This window comes from Patiria miniata, unplaced genomic scaffold (genome assembly GCF_015706575.1).
Source record: "Patiria miniata isolate m_02_andy unplaced genomic scaffold, ASM1570657v1 HiC_scaffold_22, whole genome shotgun sequence".
Taxonomy (NCBI): domain Eukaryota; kingdom Metazoa; phylum Echinodermata; class Asteroidea; order Valvatida; family Asterinidae; genus Patiria; species Patiria miniata.
Window position 1 is genome coordinate 1,742,695 of NW_024037061.1, and position 16,876 is coordinate 1,759,570.

Genomic DNA, 16,876 nt, shown 5'->3' on the forward strand with positions numbered 1-16,876 from the left:
ATGTCACAAATCAACCACTAGTCGACTAATGGTCCTTGCCCGAACTTGGCCCCAGGCGCCTTTGTATGCCTTCGGCTCAACCACACTTTAGTCCTTCACAATGCAGTGATTTCCAACGATCAGTCAATTAAATTTACTGATTTTTGGAAATAAAGAGTGCTATAGACAAATCACGATCAAAAGGTAGTGCAACATTTTTCACTGTTTTCTCGAACAATTATAATTTCCGTTACGCTGAATAAACGAGAAAGTGTGGATTTGTAATTTGGAATTTAAGAAGTATTGTCATTAACAGTCCAGTGAGTGGAGATGAAAAGACTTGCATATCTCGTGTCGAGTCGTGGCCATTTAGGGTAATTTACAAGGGAGTTTGTCGAGGCACGCAGTCGGGCGTGTTTAGCATGTTTATCGCCACATACGCACAACCACCCATTTTTGTGTAGGCTCCCTTCGTCAACATGGATTGTTCCGACGAAGATTTCTTTCCATCCATAATTATCACCCATCCAGACTTTAACCGGTCTTAAACATTTATTGAAAGTGTGGATTCGTATTTCCAAATCCACACTTCAATAAAGATTCGTTGTTCCGAATCCACACTTATGTGACCAGTGTAACAGATTCGTAGTTACGATCCACACTTTTAACATTAGTGTAACGTCATAGCAATGGCTTAAACTGAGATGAAATTTCAACAGGTTAGGTTTTGAACATTCGTCTTTGGATTTGAGCGGTGTTATTATTGGAAACGGAAAAAATGCATGAAAGCAAATGATCCTATATGCCTTTAAAAGAGTAGTACATGTTAAGAACTTAAGTACTTTTCTGAACAAAGTTGTAAAAATGAAAGATTTGAGCTAAATTGAGTGGATCGTTGATGGTTTCCCCTCCTCTTGTTGTAGCTGATGTTACTGATTGAGCGCATCTTGGAGTTTCCCATCACAAGTCCCCTCATGAAGTTTGTCACCGGACTGGAATTACTTCTAGAAAAAGCACAGGTAAGGAAGACAAACTCTTACCATTCAAATATGATTCTTTTTTTTTCCAAATGTTGCGATCCCCGTGCTCTTTAATAATTTTTTTTTTACAGGGCGAGTAAAAAAAGGTGGAACCCAAACCCCCAAAATATATTTCATATTTACAAAAATAAGTAGCACCAAACATAATAATGCCGGAAAGCCTATTTTATAAGCTACTTTTAGATGAAAAAAATACTGAAATTGCTTAATCTGTTCAAATAATATCACCAATTAAACACAATGACCCTAAAACCTGTTTCGTCAAAAAAAAACAGTTTGTGTGTTTTGGCTGTTTGGAACAACAAAGAAAATGACACAGAATACTTGTTTCAACAACTGTCAACAACTGTAGTACACAATATTTTTTATTAACAACCCTGGTTAGGCAAACAAAATGAATTATAAAATTGACTTTTTTTAAAAGACGGGCCTTCAAAAGGACTTTGTTGAATATTTTTAACTTTGAAACTGAGGTTTTATCGCTTGTGATGTTTGAAGACAATAATTGTGACGATGATTCTTGAAATCGCATTTTTGGACGAAAAAGGTTTTAGGATCATTGTGTGTAAATGGTACAATTCTTTGAACGGATTGAGCAATTTCGGTAATTTTGTCATCTAAAAGTAGCATATGAAATTGGCTTTCCAGTCATTATTATGTATGGTGCTACATATTTTTTTAAATATGAAATATAATTTTTGAGGTTTGGTTTCCGCATTTTTTGACTCACCGTGTATTAATAAACGTTCAACTTGTGTGTTTTATTCTAACGAAAAAAACCTTTGGTGATCAAGTCGTAAGACGTCTGCACTAGAAAGCAGGAGGTCGTAGGTTCGAGTCCCACCCGAGTGATATTTCCAACTTACACTCGGGAGGTAACACACTGAGTATACCGTGTTGATACGTCGGTGAAGGGCAAAACCTAATATTGATTTACATCACCCCAACGCAAATTCCATCTTATGAACAGTCTCTTTGGTCTGGAGAGTTCAAAGTTAAGATGTGCAAAGCATTCGAGGGTACTAGATGTTACTCTAATTTAATTCGCAGATGGCTTTATTTGGTAACCATGGTAACAGGTTGTGTACGTGCAACGGTTGTGCAAAGTAGCTAACTTTGTGCAATTACAACAGTTTAGTTTGGTGAACTACAACACCAACAATTATTTTCTCATGGGAGAAGGACAACGATTCATTGACCTGTCAAGGACAAATTTACACAATAAGTTGTTTTAAAAAGACGATGGTCTTAAAGGGAAAATACAACATTTGCAAACATCAAAAAACGAAATGATCAAATTATCACGAAATACCTTACTGAATTGTTAGGGATTGACAGTCTAAAGCATCCTTTAAAATCGTGGCTCCCTGGTGGGCTGACATTTTCAAGAAAAACTGTATTTTACCAATGCTGGTCGGCCGATCAGCATTGGAGAAAACTAGCTTTTTTTCAAAAACTGTTCTTAATTTTTCATATTTAGTTATTCTGACTTTTCTTTGCAAATGATCACACACCTGTGAAGGGGTACAAGCCTGCTATAGACTGATTCTCTGACCTTACAATTCCCCAAAATGTATTAATTGCTTCGTTTCATCTTAAGTGGGGTCAGGGAACCAGACTTCAAGAACATGATAGGTTTTCTTGGTTTTTCCAGCATCTACAAGCCTAAAACATGAAACAAGTCAGTTTAAAAATATTTTATGTAACATACTAATCCTCCAAATCCATTTATTTCTGAAAATTGCAGCAAAAGCAAATGTTGTACATTCCCTTTAAAGTCAGAAGATGATAGTTTCTGCTGAGAAGACGCGACCCATATTTCCCCCTCAGAAACTCACAACAGCCATAAATTCTGCCACCGTGTACACAATTTGCTTTTGAAGTATTACATAGAATCTAAGGTCCTTAATGAAAGATGAGCTCAGTATGAATCGCCCAATCCAGCCATTTGCACTAATGGCAAGTTCACCAAGTCAGAGATTTTACCTTGGATATTACTGATGCACAATAGCGAAGTGTTTTGTTAGCGACTGCAAACATTTGGATGAAAGTCGCACTTGCATCCGAATGCTTTTACAGGTGTCTGTCTAAAGATAGAAACACAAAATCAGCTACAAAAACCGGCATCTTGTATTGAGAACTCGCTATAGGTCTCTCTCAGAGACGGCTATTTCCTTAGGAGAACTGCAACTGTATTAAGCGCTTGTTGCTCAAAATGTGTTCGAGATATGTCGCAGCCGATGCGCGTTATGCAAGTTGACGCTCAAAATGCCGATGCACATGGATGTCTGTAGGAAATGACGTCCTTTGTGAGAGACGTATCGTTGATGGTGCGTTATTTGTTTTATATTGTGTTAAGGCTTTCAAAGGTGTTTAAGTGTCACAGTGTCCTAGTTAGATATCCACTGGCACTACCCTCTTGCAACGAAAGGTAAAGCATTCTGTGATAATCTTCTTCGCCATTTGACGGTAAGCCCGAAAGAAGAGACAGTAGATGAACACGTTGAAGCCGCTGTTGCACGCCGTCAGCCAGACCATTATGAAATGAAGCCAGGCCGGGATAGATACTTTGACGTAACCTGAGAGGGCACGGGACACCATGGCCGGGGTGTAGCATCCAGCGAATGTGAGGGTGACCAGAAGGAAAGTCTTCAATGCCTTGTTGTCTTGAATTTTGTTGGCTGCGTTGACGCCGTTTGGATTGACGCGCTGCTGGTGCTGATGGCTGATTTTGATGAGAATACAGTAGATACACGTCATCGTCAGAGTCGGAAGTATGTCCAAGAAGACAAGCATCGAGATGTTGATGGCGTTGGAATTCCGAGCGTGGAAACAGCTGACGGCCGTTGGGAAATATTGAGCCGGGGTCTGAAAGGTTGCTACGGCGATGGACAAAGCGAGCGTCGATGTCACAAGTACGACTTGGACGACGCGACGCTTGGAGCACCAGATTGGGAAACGATACGGTCGGGTGACAGCAAGGAAACGCTCGATGTTGAGCAAAAGCATGGACACCACCGACATCACTAAAGATACGAACTTCACAGCGGTGACGATGCGACAGCCCAATTCGCCGAACGGCCATCGGTCTAGAGCTGAAGCCACGACGTTTGAAAACGCGGACAAGCCGACGACTAGATCATACACGGCCAGCGTCATCATAAGTACCTTGGTGCTGTCGGCTAAAGTGGTCACACGGCGCGTCACGGCGATGGACAGAATGTTTCCAAATGTTACCACCATCGCAAGAAGGACAATAAAAGAAGTTCGGAGGCCGATGAGAAGTGGAGGCATGCCCTCCGCATCTGTTGATGAATTGTTCATTTTGTTATGTTGTGAAAAGCAGCAATCCTCAGAAATAAATGCCGTCAAGTGTCTGTATTCTCTAAGCCGAAATGGAACAAGAATTTGTCTTGCTTTCACAAAAGCACTGTAATGTCAATGTTGTTGCCCCGCACCCGATTTCATCACTGTCTCTACTTGACAAGACAAGCAAACAGAGACACTTTCAATCAGCCAATGTAATTGCAAATTCAATATTTGTCTCTGCCTTAATCCAAAACAGGCGTGACACTCTAGCATTGAATTTGAAGCAATGTTTACACATTATTAGTTCTTGTGACAACGTCAAACATCCTATTTGTACAATGCCACTAAAAACTGCCATATATTTTGACAACGTGATGGAGCAGATCTTTCCTGAATCAACAAAGTTCGCTCCTCGCTCAAAAGAAAATGAGAGATGGTCGTCTGCCTGCCACATATTTTGATGAACTGTTCATGCTTCAAAACCGTGTGCGCAGCAACTGTTAAAAGCCTGTTTCTCAATCAAGCGAAAGTTAAGACCCCAATTGCTAGTCTGCCGTGTCGTTCCATAAAGTGTTTTTACTGAAAACCGTTGAATGCAATTACAGTCTTCCCAAGGAATGAAAAGCAGTCAAGTGTCCTTGTAATGTAAGCATGGAACACGAATGGCACCAATAATTGCTTCAATTTAATAACTTAACCAGCAAATCACAGGAGAAAAATCAATGATGTCATTTCCGTCAGGTAAACTTGTTTCTACATGAAAGAGTGAACACAGAACTCCATTAGTTGCCATAGCAACATCCACCGTTCCCTTCCGGCATTGTCCAGTTTGAGCAATTCCAATATTAAGTTCAATCATGCACTTAATAGGCCATGGTGCGCATGCATGTAAACTCAATTAAACATCAACCTTGAGTTTGAACGTCCTGTTTCTGGCATGTTTATCACATCAAAGTTGACCTATTTGTATGACTTTGCTGACATGGTTAGACTGTCGTTATGGAATTACATTGCACAGAATGAGTAAAAATAAATGTCCCTTTTGATAATACCTTGTCGCTCACAAAAATGGGAAAGGTTACCAGTTTTGTTTCTTCATGAATAAAACTACAAACTTTAGAGAAAAGGGTTAAACCATCAAGCAGTAAGTGTAAAAATAAAAGAAGCAAATAGAGCATGGGGCTGTTTTAATAAGCAGAAGCTTGTGGAAAACAGCCAACATTCGATCTGGGTATTGACTTTATTCAGTACAAATTTCTCTGACGTTTATCCATGCATGCAAAGGATGCAGGCGTTTCTTTATGACTACCCAAAAACACGACCAACACAATGGCCGGAATAGGCCTCTTGCTATGAACTTAAAGGTATAGTCCATCATTTGTAATTTGTGCATTTTGTTCGTTTGAAGCAACAAGTGCTCAAAATCTAAAGAAGGGTACTGAACAACTAACCTGATGAGGTTGCAGCTCAGCTTCAGCTGTATATTTTGAGAAAAACAGCATTCTAGGATCTCGATTTCAAATTAAAAGTTGCTGAATCATGTTTTGAATTGGGCCTGAATTCAGCGTCCAAGTCACGTTCTCACTGAGCCGATTGCAGCTACGCGATGTCGCGAACCGGTCCGACGAATTATAGAGGGCGCGCACGCATGTGCGTCGTGTCAACGCTTGCACGCGCTTGCCGAATAAAACTACGAACTACTAACGGAAATTTCCAACGGTGCTTCTTAAGAAGCACCGTTGGAAAGGCCTTCTTTCGTTGATTTCTTTAAAATGACAGCTTGCCAGAAAGAATAATTTCACAGGGAGTTTAGTTCCCTTACTATCTTTCAACCAAGTATGTTTTTCAACAATAGTTACGCCAGTTACTTTTTGGATAGCTGCAAATGATGGACTCTGGCTTTAATGGCAGCAATGGGCCTCAGGACAATGAAGGAAATAAATAGAATAACAGAACAGGACATCAATTAAATGGAATTACAATTATTGAACTTGAAACTGAATGACAGATGAGGTTCACATTTTCATTTTCCTGCTGATCGACCTTCCACCTGTCTGCCATTTAGATCAATGCATAGTTGCGCCCGTGTCCTCATGTCTGCAATAGCTCTGCGGACCATCCGTGTTCTGCCAAAACAGCCATGTGTTTGTCCTCAACATAAGTATTGTTTCTGTCAATACAATTTGTGATTCACTGCCTTTGTAGGGACTGGGAGAATCCCTCAGATAATGACTGGTGCAACAGAGCTCTTAAAGCAGGGAAATTTCTCCGCTAGGATTTTCTTCGCTGTTTTCCAATAAACCCGATGGAAAAGACAGTAGATGAACACATTGAAGGCACTATTGGACACTGGGAACCATGTAAGGGCGAACTCCAGCCAATGGGGGACGATCGGCCTTGTGATACCCTCCGCTATCTTCCATACGAAATACGGTGTGTAGCAAACGGCAAACGTCAAGGTGACTAGAAGAAAGACCTTCAGAGCTTTGTTGTCCTGGATGTTGTTTGCTCTGTTGGGGTCGTTTGCTCTGGCGCGTTTCTCATGTCGTCGGCTGATTTGAATCAGACGGGAGTAGAGGCATGTCATCGTGACAATCGGACCGATGTCGCAAACTACAAGTAGCCCAAGGCTTACCTGATACCAATCACTGTTCATATGACATAGGGCTGCAATTGAATAGTATTTGGTGGGAGATTGAAAGATAAATTGGGAGGATATGAGCATTGAGAGTGACAGGGCCAAGGATGCAAGTACAAGTATGATGACGCGTCGCCGGGAGCACCAGATTGGGAATTTGTAGGGCCGGGTGACGGCTATGAAGCGCTCAATGTTCAGGTATAACAGCGAGAGAATTGACATGCCGAAACATACGCTGGTCACAACGGTATAAATTCTACAAATTGCATCACCAAACGGCCATCGGTCCAGCGCAGAAGCGATGATGTTGAAGAGTGCGAAAATGCCGACTAAGAGGTCACATACAGCCAGTGATGTCATCAAAACTTTTGTACTGTCGGCTAGGTTTGGCATGCGGCGCGTCACGGCGATGCAGAGTACATTTCCAACCACAATCAACATTCCGAGGAGTGTGATGAAGCACGTACGAGCAGCAATGAGAGGCAAGGAAAGTCTTGGAACTTCGGGTGCCATGGAGTCATTCATCTTGAAACTTTCAGCTTCTCTAGTTACAGAAAACAACAAAACAAGTTTCAGAGTTTGTACTTGTAGTTCGTAGAATCTCTTTGTTCTGTACCAGTACCGCAGTTGGACAACTTGGAACCAATTCCTTGCTCAGTTAAATTGATGCTTGTTTTCATGGAGTCTTGCAAAATCTTTGACAGCTTATCATACATTCGCAGAAAATGAAAGAAACAAAGATCCCCAAGCTAATTGCTTACAATGTAGTTTACCTTTTTTTGTACCACCTCAGAACCCCCGTTGTATTGAACAAACTCCTCTGTCAAATTTGTCCTTTGGAAGAAATCATCAGTTGAGCAAAGACAAGCTTGATTTCATCAGATTCTGTAATCATTCCTCATCTTGTCAGCAATGAAAAGTTTGATGTCCGTGATTATCTACATGTTCCTTTGAAAAGGAGGCAACCAGTACAGTATTTCACAGTTAACTTACAAGTAAATCAGCATCAACAAGGGGCACTAACAGTTCAGCTTGCTGGACGTCCAAACAATGTAAGACATCATGAGGCACTCACGGCAAAAGTTTGTCATTTGCCAAGTGATGAACAAATCCAACACTTCGCAGCAGATGCATCCAGTGCGCGAAATAACGAGTCAGAATTACGGCAGAGTAACGATCTGTGCTTCGATACATAACGCGGCAGCGTTTGAACAACAACTGACTTGTCTGGAAAATCGCACGCCCTTATCCTAGCTTATACAAATAATCTACTCTATACCTAATTGGCACATGCAATAACGACCTTGTGTTGTCATTTATAAAGCTTGGTAATGGATGTGCCTCAATTGATGCAGTATTTTAATAAACCTGTCCAATCCTTGATGAGGGTTTGATCAGTTTTGGTCTTTTCTGCCAAGTCGCCTGATGCTGGTTTTATGATTGAGAAAAATTTGAGCTTTAAGGAGACTGTGATACGAGTGTGGTATCTGAGTGGGACATGTGGGAAACAATGTGTGCATTGGTTCTGTGTGTACTGAAAGAAACTGTGACAGAATTTTCAAAAAATTTTCCTCTTCAAAGTGTTTGCAACCACATTTCTGCTAAGTACAAGTTTATTTTCTGTCCACTGACCATTCCTGGCCTTTCATCATAAAATGATCGTAAAGTCAAAGTTATGTAATTTGCAGATCTGCATCCGGTGTGTAAGATATCAATGGAAGACTTGTGAGACACATAATGGCAGCAAACGCCTCAGTCCTTTTCAGTTGTTTACGTCATTTTGAATATGCGCACATTAGCTTAAAGGGAAAATACAACATTTGCAAACATCAAAAAATAAAACTACCAAATCATTTTGAAATACCTTGCTGGACTGTTAGTGAATGACAGTGTAAAGCATCCTGTAAAATCATGGCACCTGGTATACTGTCATTTTCAAGAAAAGTGGTATTTTTGTATCAATTTCCAACCGACCAGTGTTGGAAAACACTGGCTTTTTTCAAATACTGGCCCCAATTGACCATCGCACTTGTTTGCAATCGATTACACACCTATGAACGGGTACAAGCCAGCTAGACTGGTTCCCTGACCTTACGATTCCCCATTGTATGTAAACTGCTCTGTTTCTTCTTATATGGAGTCAGGGAACCAGACTACAGGAAAATTATTGTTTTTCTTAGTTTTTATGGCATTTTCGAACCCAAAACCTAAAAAAAGTCAGCGTAACTATATTTGCTATATATTTCCAACCCCTCAATTCCATCCATTTCTGAAAATTACAGCAAAAGCAAATGATGTTTATTCCCTTTAACTACATGTATGACGTAAACAATTGAAAAGAACCAACGTCTCAAAAATCTCCCACTTGAATGTTTGCCGCAGTCACAAGCTGTTCTTCGAGGCCAAAAGCAACAGCATTTGAATAAGAGCCGTCTTGTGTCGGGCAATTGCAAACCCTAGTCTTAGTTGATGAAAATAATCTATTCTATGCCTGTTCTTGATTGTCACAGTCAACCAAGGCCTCATTTTGTCTTAAAAGGATTATAGGGCTTGCCTAACTGATGTGGTTTTTCTAATAAAACTGTCTCATCTTTGATGAGAGTTTGATAATAAACAATTTGTTTTTAAATTGCCTGGTGCTGTTGCATTGATTCTTAAAAATTGAGAGTTGATCAGGAGGCTTTTTAACAGATTTTAAAAGAGGCATTCTGGCGATCAATTTTCCTCGTCAAAGTGTCTAAAAACAAATTTGTATCAGGTCCGAGTCTGTGCAAGTCCCCTGTCATGCCAGTTGTCAGTTCTGAGTCAGATACGACATAAATATTAAATCTCTTTCATTAAATCTCAATTTTTCTGGATCAATTAACCAGCATTAGGCGACTTGGCCGAAAAAAACCAAAACCTATCAATCTCTCGTCAAAGATGGGTTTTGATTAATAACTGCATCAATTTCCGCAAGTTCGTTACCAAGTCATATAGACAAAACAAGGTCTATAGGTGCCTGTGTCAATCACGCTTAGGGTAGTTATCCTTATAAGCTGTGACTAGGGTATGCGATTGCCAGACAAGTCAGTCCTTGTTCAAACGCCGACGTGTTTTGTATCGAAGCACGGATTGTTGCTCTGCCAAAATTTTGAATCGCTATTTCGCGCACTGGATGCATCTGGTGCGCAGTGCTGGATTTGTTCTTCACTTGGCAAATGAGAAACTTTTTCCACTTCATGGATATCTGTCATCGTTTGGACATCCTGCAGACTAGTTTTAATACCCATTCTGATGCCAATTTACAAGTATGCTAACTGCTACAAACTGGTTGCCTACTTTATCAAATGAAATAAACAGGGTAAAACAGACATCAAACTTTTCGTTCCTGACAAGACGAGGAATGATTTTAGAAGTCTGATGAAGTCAAGCTTGTTTTTGCTCAACTGATAATTTTTCCAAAAACAACTTTGGAAGAGGAGTTTGTGTAATACAGCCGAGGTTCTGAAGCGGTACGAGAAGGACAAAGTACATTGTAACAACGAGCTTGGGGATCTTTGTTTCTGTTTTTTCTCTGTGACTGTTTGATAAGCTGAAGATTATGCATGACTCCATGAAAACAAACATCAATTTCATGAGTTTGTTCTGAGTTGTCCAACTGCAGTACTGTTACAGGGCAAAGAGATTCGATGAACTACATGTACATGTACAAAATCTGTGAAACTTGTTTTGCAATTTTCCGTAACTGCTGGAGAAGCTAAAGAGTTTGAAGATGAATGACTCCGTGGCAACCGAAGTTTCAGGACTTTCCCTGCCTCTCGTTGCTGCTCGTACGTGCTTCATCACACTCCTCGGAATGTTGATTGTGGTTGGAAATGTACTCTGCATCGCCGTGACGCGCCGCGTACCAAACTTGGCCGACAGCACAAAAGTTTTAATGACGTCTCTGGCTGTATGCGACCTCTTAATCGGCATTTTAGCACTCTTCTCCATCATACCTTCAGCGCTGGACCGATGGCCGTTTGGCGATGGAATTTGTAGAATTTTCACCTTTGTGGCCAGCTTGTGTACCTGCATGTCAGTTCACTCACTTTTTTGCCTGAACGTTGAGCGCTTCATAGCCGTCACCCGGCCCTACAAATTCCCAATCTGGTGCTCCCGGCGACGCGTCATGATACTTGTACTTGCAATCCTGACCCTGTTACTCTCATTCTTAATGCCTATACAACTCGTGCTCCAATCTCCTGCCAAATACTATCCATATTCAGCCGTATGTTATATTAACAGTGATTTGTATCAGATGAACGTTGTGCAACTTGTAGTTTGCGACATCGGTCCGACTGTCGTGATGACAGGTTTCTACTCGCGTCTGATTCAAATCAGCCGACGACATGAGAAACGCGCCAGAGCAAACGACCCCAATGGAGCCAAGAACATCCAGGACAACAAAGCTCTGAAGGTCTTTCTTCTAGTCACCTTGACGTTCGGCGGTTGCTACACGCCATTTGTGGTCTGGAAGATGGTGGAGAGTTTCACAGGGAAAGCCTTCCCGCATTGGCTGGAGTTCGCCCTTACATGGTTGCCAGTGTCCAATAGTGCCTTCAATGTGTTCATTTACTGTCTTTTCCATCGGGTTTATCGGCAAACGGCAAAGAAAATCCTAGCGGAGAGATTTCCCTGCTTTAAGAGCTCTGTTGCACCAGTCAATATCTGATGGATTCTCCAAGTCCCTACAAAGGCAGTGAATGACAAATTGTAATAGAAATTATTGAACACGGCTAACGAACTGTAAATGGTTTGACATCAATTCCATGTTGGCACTCTGCCAGTGTCAGTTCCACAACTCATATGGGTCATTCCACCGGGTTGGGGAACAAAGTGTGACATATGACCATATTAAGAAAAGCATGAATGCCTTGCTAGCAGTTGCTCCACATAATATTTGCTGTTGGGTGTTTCACGACTGCAGAAAGTTTGACATCATTTCAATGTATTTTGCCAAAAATATGAGCAAAAAATGTCATTTTGGACGTAACATTGACACCGTGTCAGTGTTAAGTCCAAATATGACATTTGTACCTGTTTTTTTAAATTTCTGCGAAACATTACCCAAATTCCCTTTGCGTACTTCTTACTATACATGCAACACAACAAGAAAAGCTTTTATTATGGTAGTCAGGTATCAAATGGAGCAGAAATGATAGCTTGGTTGTGTGGACGTAACATTTACACGGTGTAAAACCCAAATGTCAAACTTCCATTGAGTGATTTTTACACCGTTACATCCACACTTGAGGTATTGTTTCTGCTATGTTTGAACCCCGACTATACCAAAACAAAAGCTTTTCTTGGTGCTTAGGTGTCCAGTTGTAAATATGCAATGTCAGTTTGAGTAATATTTTACATACATGTACGTGTCAAAAATGGCCAAAAAAGAATATTTGGATGTAACATTGACACGGTGTCAATGTTACGTCCGAATTAATACATTTTTGCTCATATTTTTGTCAAAGTACTTTCAAATGATTTCAAACTTTCTCAAATACAGAAACACCCTCAGACAAATATTATGTTAAGCAATTGTTTAGAATGCATTGATACTTTTAATAATATAACCAAATATATGGATGTAACATGCACTGCTTCCCAACCCGGTGGAATGACCCATATACGGCACTAATATTGAGTACCTTTTTTCATTATATCTCAATTACTCTTGATCAATACCCATCATCAGTTGACTTGACATTGACAGGAAAGGCCAAAACCTACCAAACCCTCGTCAAAAACGGAACAGATTTATTAAAAAACTGCATCAATTAAGGCAAGTCCATTACCAAGTCCATTACGAAGGTCTTTATTGCCTGTGTCAATTAAGTGTTTCAAACCAGCCAGCAGGTTTTTTATCACCCATTTAAAACCACCCACGTGACAGGCTCTCGACCAATAGGAATGGGTAAACTGTCGCAGGTATTCATGAATAAGAATTGAGTGAAATATCTTTCAGGAAGCAAGACACAGATCCGCTAAGCACAGATAAAAATTGCTGATTAAAAACAGGTTACCAGTTAAAATGCCATGCAGTACTTTTAATTGAAACTGGTTCCCTGTTTAGGCCTTGGTTATTGATTGGCTAGCTAGGGAGTGTTTGTCTGCATAGCCACGGAAGAACAAAGAACGATAAATCTTCGTTTAAACTGACAAGGAGACAAACAAAATCCAACTGGCAATTTCCGACTGACCGCCGTCAGCCAATTTATGCACAAATTGAGGCTGTGTACTTATGGCAAATTGCTATTTAATTTATCATTGCTACTCTGACTGGCTGACATTTACTGAGATAATGGCTGAGTTGTCCGTAAAATGGCTTTCCTTTTAGGGCTGTGACTTTTTATGTAAACATTTAATCTATACGTGTGACTCTTTTTGTCATTTTAACATTTAAATAAAGATAGTTATTTTCTGTGAAGTAGTTAAAACCAGTATAGTTCTAGTCTTAACCAAATCACTTTACTGTTAGTGATTTTAACATTTTTAAGCAGAGTGTGCAATATTTATTCATATTTAATTAAACTCTTTCGTTGAAGTTTTAAAGAAGTGAACCTGTCTGTACTATTAAATTGTTTCAACATAAGAACAAAACCCTATATTGTCATGTGAATGGAATGTTTGTCTTACACCCATAGGGATAATCTTATCAAAAGAGCCATACTGGCATTGTCTGATCTTTGAAGCACTCGCTTCCTAAAAGTGGCACAGAATGGTGTTTTTTTGGCTTTGTGGTTATTCAAACATCTCTTTTTAGTTACAAAAGCAATCTTAATTAAACAAACAGTATTCTCAAGCTAAATCTGTAACCTTGAAGATTGTGTAAGCATTTGCAGTAAATTCCGATTGTAAATTGGCAAAAATGGCGGGGTTTACATGCACCGTTATTTTCAGGACACCCTGTATTACATTGTTGTGGAGTCATGGATTAGGCAGAACTTCAGTCGATACAGGCAGCAAGTAACAGGAAGAGTGGTTTTAGGGTGATACAGGGACTAAATAATCCGTCACGTCACTTCTGTTCAGAAAATCTTCAAACAGATACTAATAAAGTGAGCTCTCAAATGTTTAAAGGGAATGTACAACATTTGATTGTGCTGCAATTTTCAGAAATAAATGGATTTGGAGGATTAGTATGTTATAGCAAATACAATGTATGTTAGAATGACTTGTTTCACGTTTTGGGCTTGTAGATGCTGGAAAAACCAAGAAAACCATTCATGTTCTTGTAGTCTGGTTCCCCGACCCCACTTAAGATGAAACGGAGAATTTATAGACTTAGGGGAATTGTAAGGTCAGAGAATCGGTCTAGCAGGCTTGTATTCTTTTACAGTTGTGTAATCAATTGCAAAGAATACGCGGAATAACTAATTATGAAAAATTAGGAGAAATTTTTGAAAAAAGCCAGTTTTCTCCAACGCTGGTCGGCCGACCAGCATTGGAAAAATACCATTTTTCTTGAAAATGTCAGCACACCAGGAGCCACGATTTTACAAGATGCTTTAGACTGTCATTCCCTAACAATCCAGTAAGGTATTTTGTGATAATTTGATTATTTCGTTTTGTGATGTTTGCAAATGTTGTATCTTCCCTTAAATTTTGAATACATCCAATTTCATTTTCTTTTTCAGGAATGGGAAAGTAATGCAAGCCGTGCGGTGTCAGTGCGGGAACATTTGGAGCACATCACAGACTTGGTCATACAGTGGCGGAAACTTGAACTGAGGTAAAATGAGTTATGCAAAAGTTTATTTCAATTAGCTAATTTCCACATAACTATGGATAATCATCTAGAGAATAGTATTGAAACATGTTTGGAACGCGTGACTAGTTTGATTTATTTACATAAACCCTTAGTATCTTTGGGTGGTAATCGCGTGGTTAACATGTAGGAAACCTCCATTTTTTTTACAAGTTCCGTTAAATAAAAATAACTTTTGCAAATGACAGTCAATTTCATGCTGTCTTTTTTCTTCAGGTTAACTCATGTTTTGTTGTAATTCTGATAAGTACTTTTGAAGAAAATGTGACTTTTTTACCTTTTGTTTTACACTCGGAGACATTGTCCCCATCTTGATTTTTTTTGGGGGGTCATGCAGATTGTCTTCGTCGCCGTTTAACCCCATAATTTCCCTCGTAAATCAGAACCCTGCCCTCGTTCCACAAAATTAAGCTTGCTGATATTCAACATGGTATCTTAGCAAACTATTTACATGATTCCAAACACACAAAGTGACTTTTCCTGCTTGTATCATCGTCCAATGTTCAGGTATTTAGTCCCAAAACATAAAAACGTCCTTCTGTTCTCTGATATGGAACGGGGTCCTAACTACATGTTTATCCTTTGGGTTAATATTGGTGGTCCCTCTCAATTCCCCCTTTGCAATCTTTTGGAAGGTTATAATTATTTGTGAATATTTCCTCCATGAAGAATGGTATCCGCGTTTCTTTTTTAGGTGTTGGTCAGCGTGTTTAGACACCGTGGCCTATCGTCAAGAGCAGAGTACCAACAAGTGGTGGTTCCACATCTACCAGCTCCTCCAGTCACAACTCGGTGCCGACGTCACCACGGCAACAGATGACCAAGATGGCCGCTGGGATGAGAAGGAAGATGCGCAGACAGGATGTGAAGGGAATGATTGGAAGGAGCAGACCGAGTCAGTGGTGTCGGCCCTTGAGCAGTTCTTGGAGGGTTCCTCCCTCGGAGAGTTCGCTGCGAGATTGCAGATGCTGCTGTCCTTCCACTGTCAAGTCGCGATGCAGCCAAGCAGTCCAAAACAGAGTAAGTCATTGCAGAGAATTGAACGGGACAGTTTCGTCGTAATTGTAAATTTTCTGCTGTGTTGTAGTTAAGGCCCAAAAAAAAAGTCTCCGGTTTCTGGTATGGAGCTCGCCCAAAAAGTGGTGCGGTGACACGGCTTTTTTTTTTTTTTTTTACCTGATTTGTTTTGCTTCAAATGTCGGCTGATGACTGCAAATGGTGCCCGACTAAACTTAGTGCAAATATATGGGAGTCCAGAGAGGCCACATAAAGCTTATTCTCGACCATAACCCAATCTAAAAACACGTTAAACTTGTGCAGCAGCAGGATTCCAGTCACAGCAGTGAGTTTGGCGGTTTTGAGACATCAACTTTCATTGAAAAAAAAACTTTTTCATTTTGCCGACGCGCATGACTACGGCGACGCGCGCGCATACCAGAAACCGGAGACTTTTTTTTTTTGGCCTAAGGCATTGACTGCTCTGATTGACTTAGAAAAACAACGCTGCTCGCTGACCCTAGACCTCAAATAAACATGTAAGTTAATTCAAAATTTTACTGCTTTCAATCATGTTACTGTCTTTTATTCGGGTTTATTCGTTACAGTTGAGTTGGTGAGTATCCTGTGGAACCTCTATTGTTACTACAAGCAGTTCTTGGGAGCTGTAGTGGCCGAAATCAAACGTCGAAGGACTCCAATTGAAAAGGAACTCAAGGTAATGAATTGGATGATGTATTTTCGACCAGTTCTCTTCTATTAGAAGTGGCACATTTGACTTTTATAAAATAGGAACATATTCATGTGCATGATCGTTAAACGATTAATTCAGTGTCATGTTTAAGTTCCTCAAATTTATTCTTGTTCGTGCGAGAAGTCTGATAAAACAGCCAGATTTTTTTTTTTTAACAGATAAGGCAAAAAAAATATTTTTTTCGGTCTCTGGTCAGACCAAAGTTCCAGAATTGACGCGGCCACGCGGCTTTTTTTTTTTTTTTTTTTTTTTTTTTTTTTTTTTTTTTCAAGCTTGGATTGTACAGACAAGGTGGGTACTATTTTGTTTTTTTGGTGTCCTCATGTACATTGGTGTCCTCCATAATTTGCCTTGGTGCTTTGGATCAT

At 40.1% G+C, this 16,876-nt stretch overlaps 1 protein-coding gene across 1 annotated transcript in view; it reads left to right on the top strand.

Moving 5' to 3' along the window:
* Nucleotides 1-16,876, top strand: part of LOC119730891 (midasin-like) — a 51,078-nt gene that overhangs the window by 8,123 nt on the left and 26,079 nt on the right. The window contains exons 9-12 of the mRNA XM_038203956.1: nt 903-998; nt 14,628-14,722; nt 15,453-15,778; nt 16,363-16,472. Of these exons, the coding sequence (XP_038059884.1) occupies nt 903-998; nt 14,628-14,722; nt 15,453-15,778; nt 16,363-16,472 (627 nt within the window). The remainder of the gene's footprint in view (nt 1-902; nt 999-14,627; nt 14,723-15,452; nt 15,779-16,362; nt 16,473-16,876) is intronic.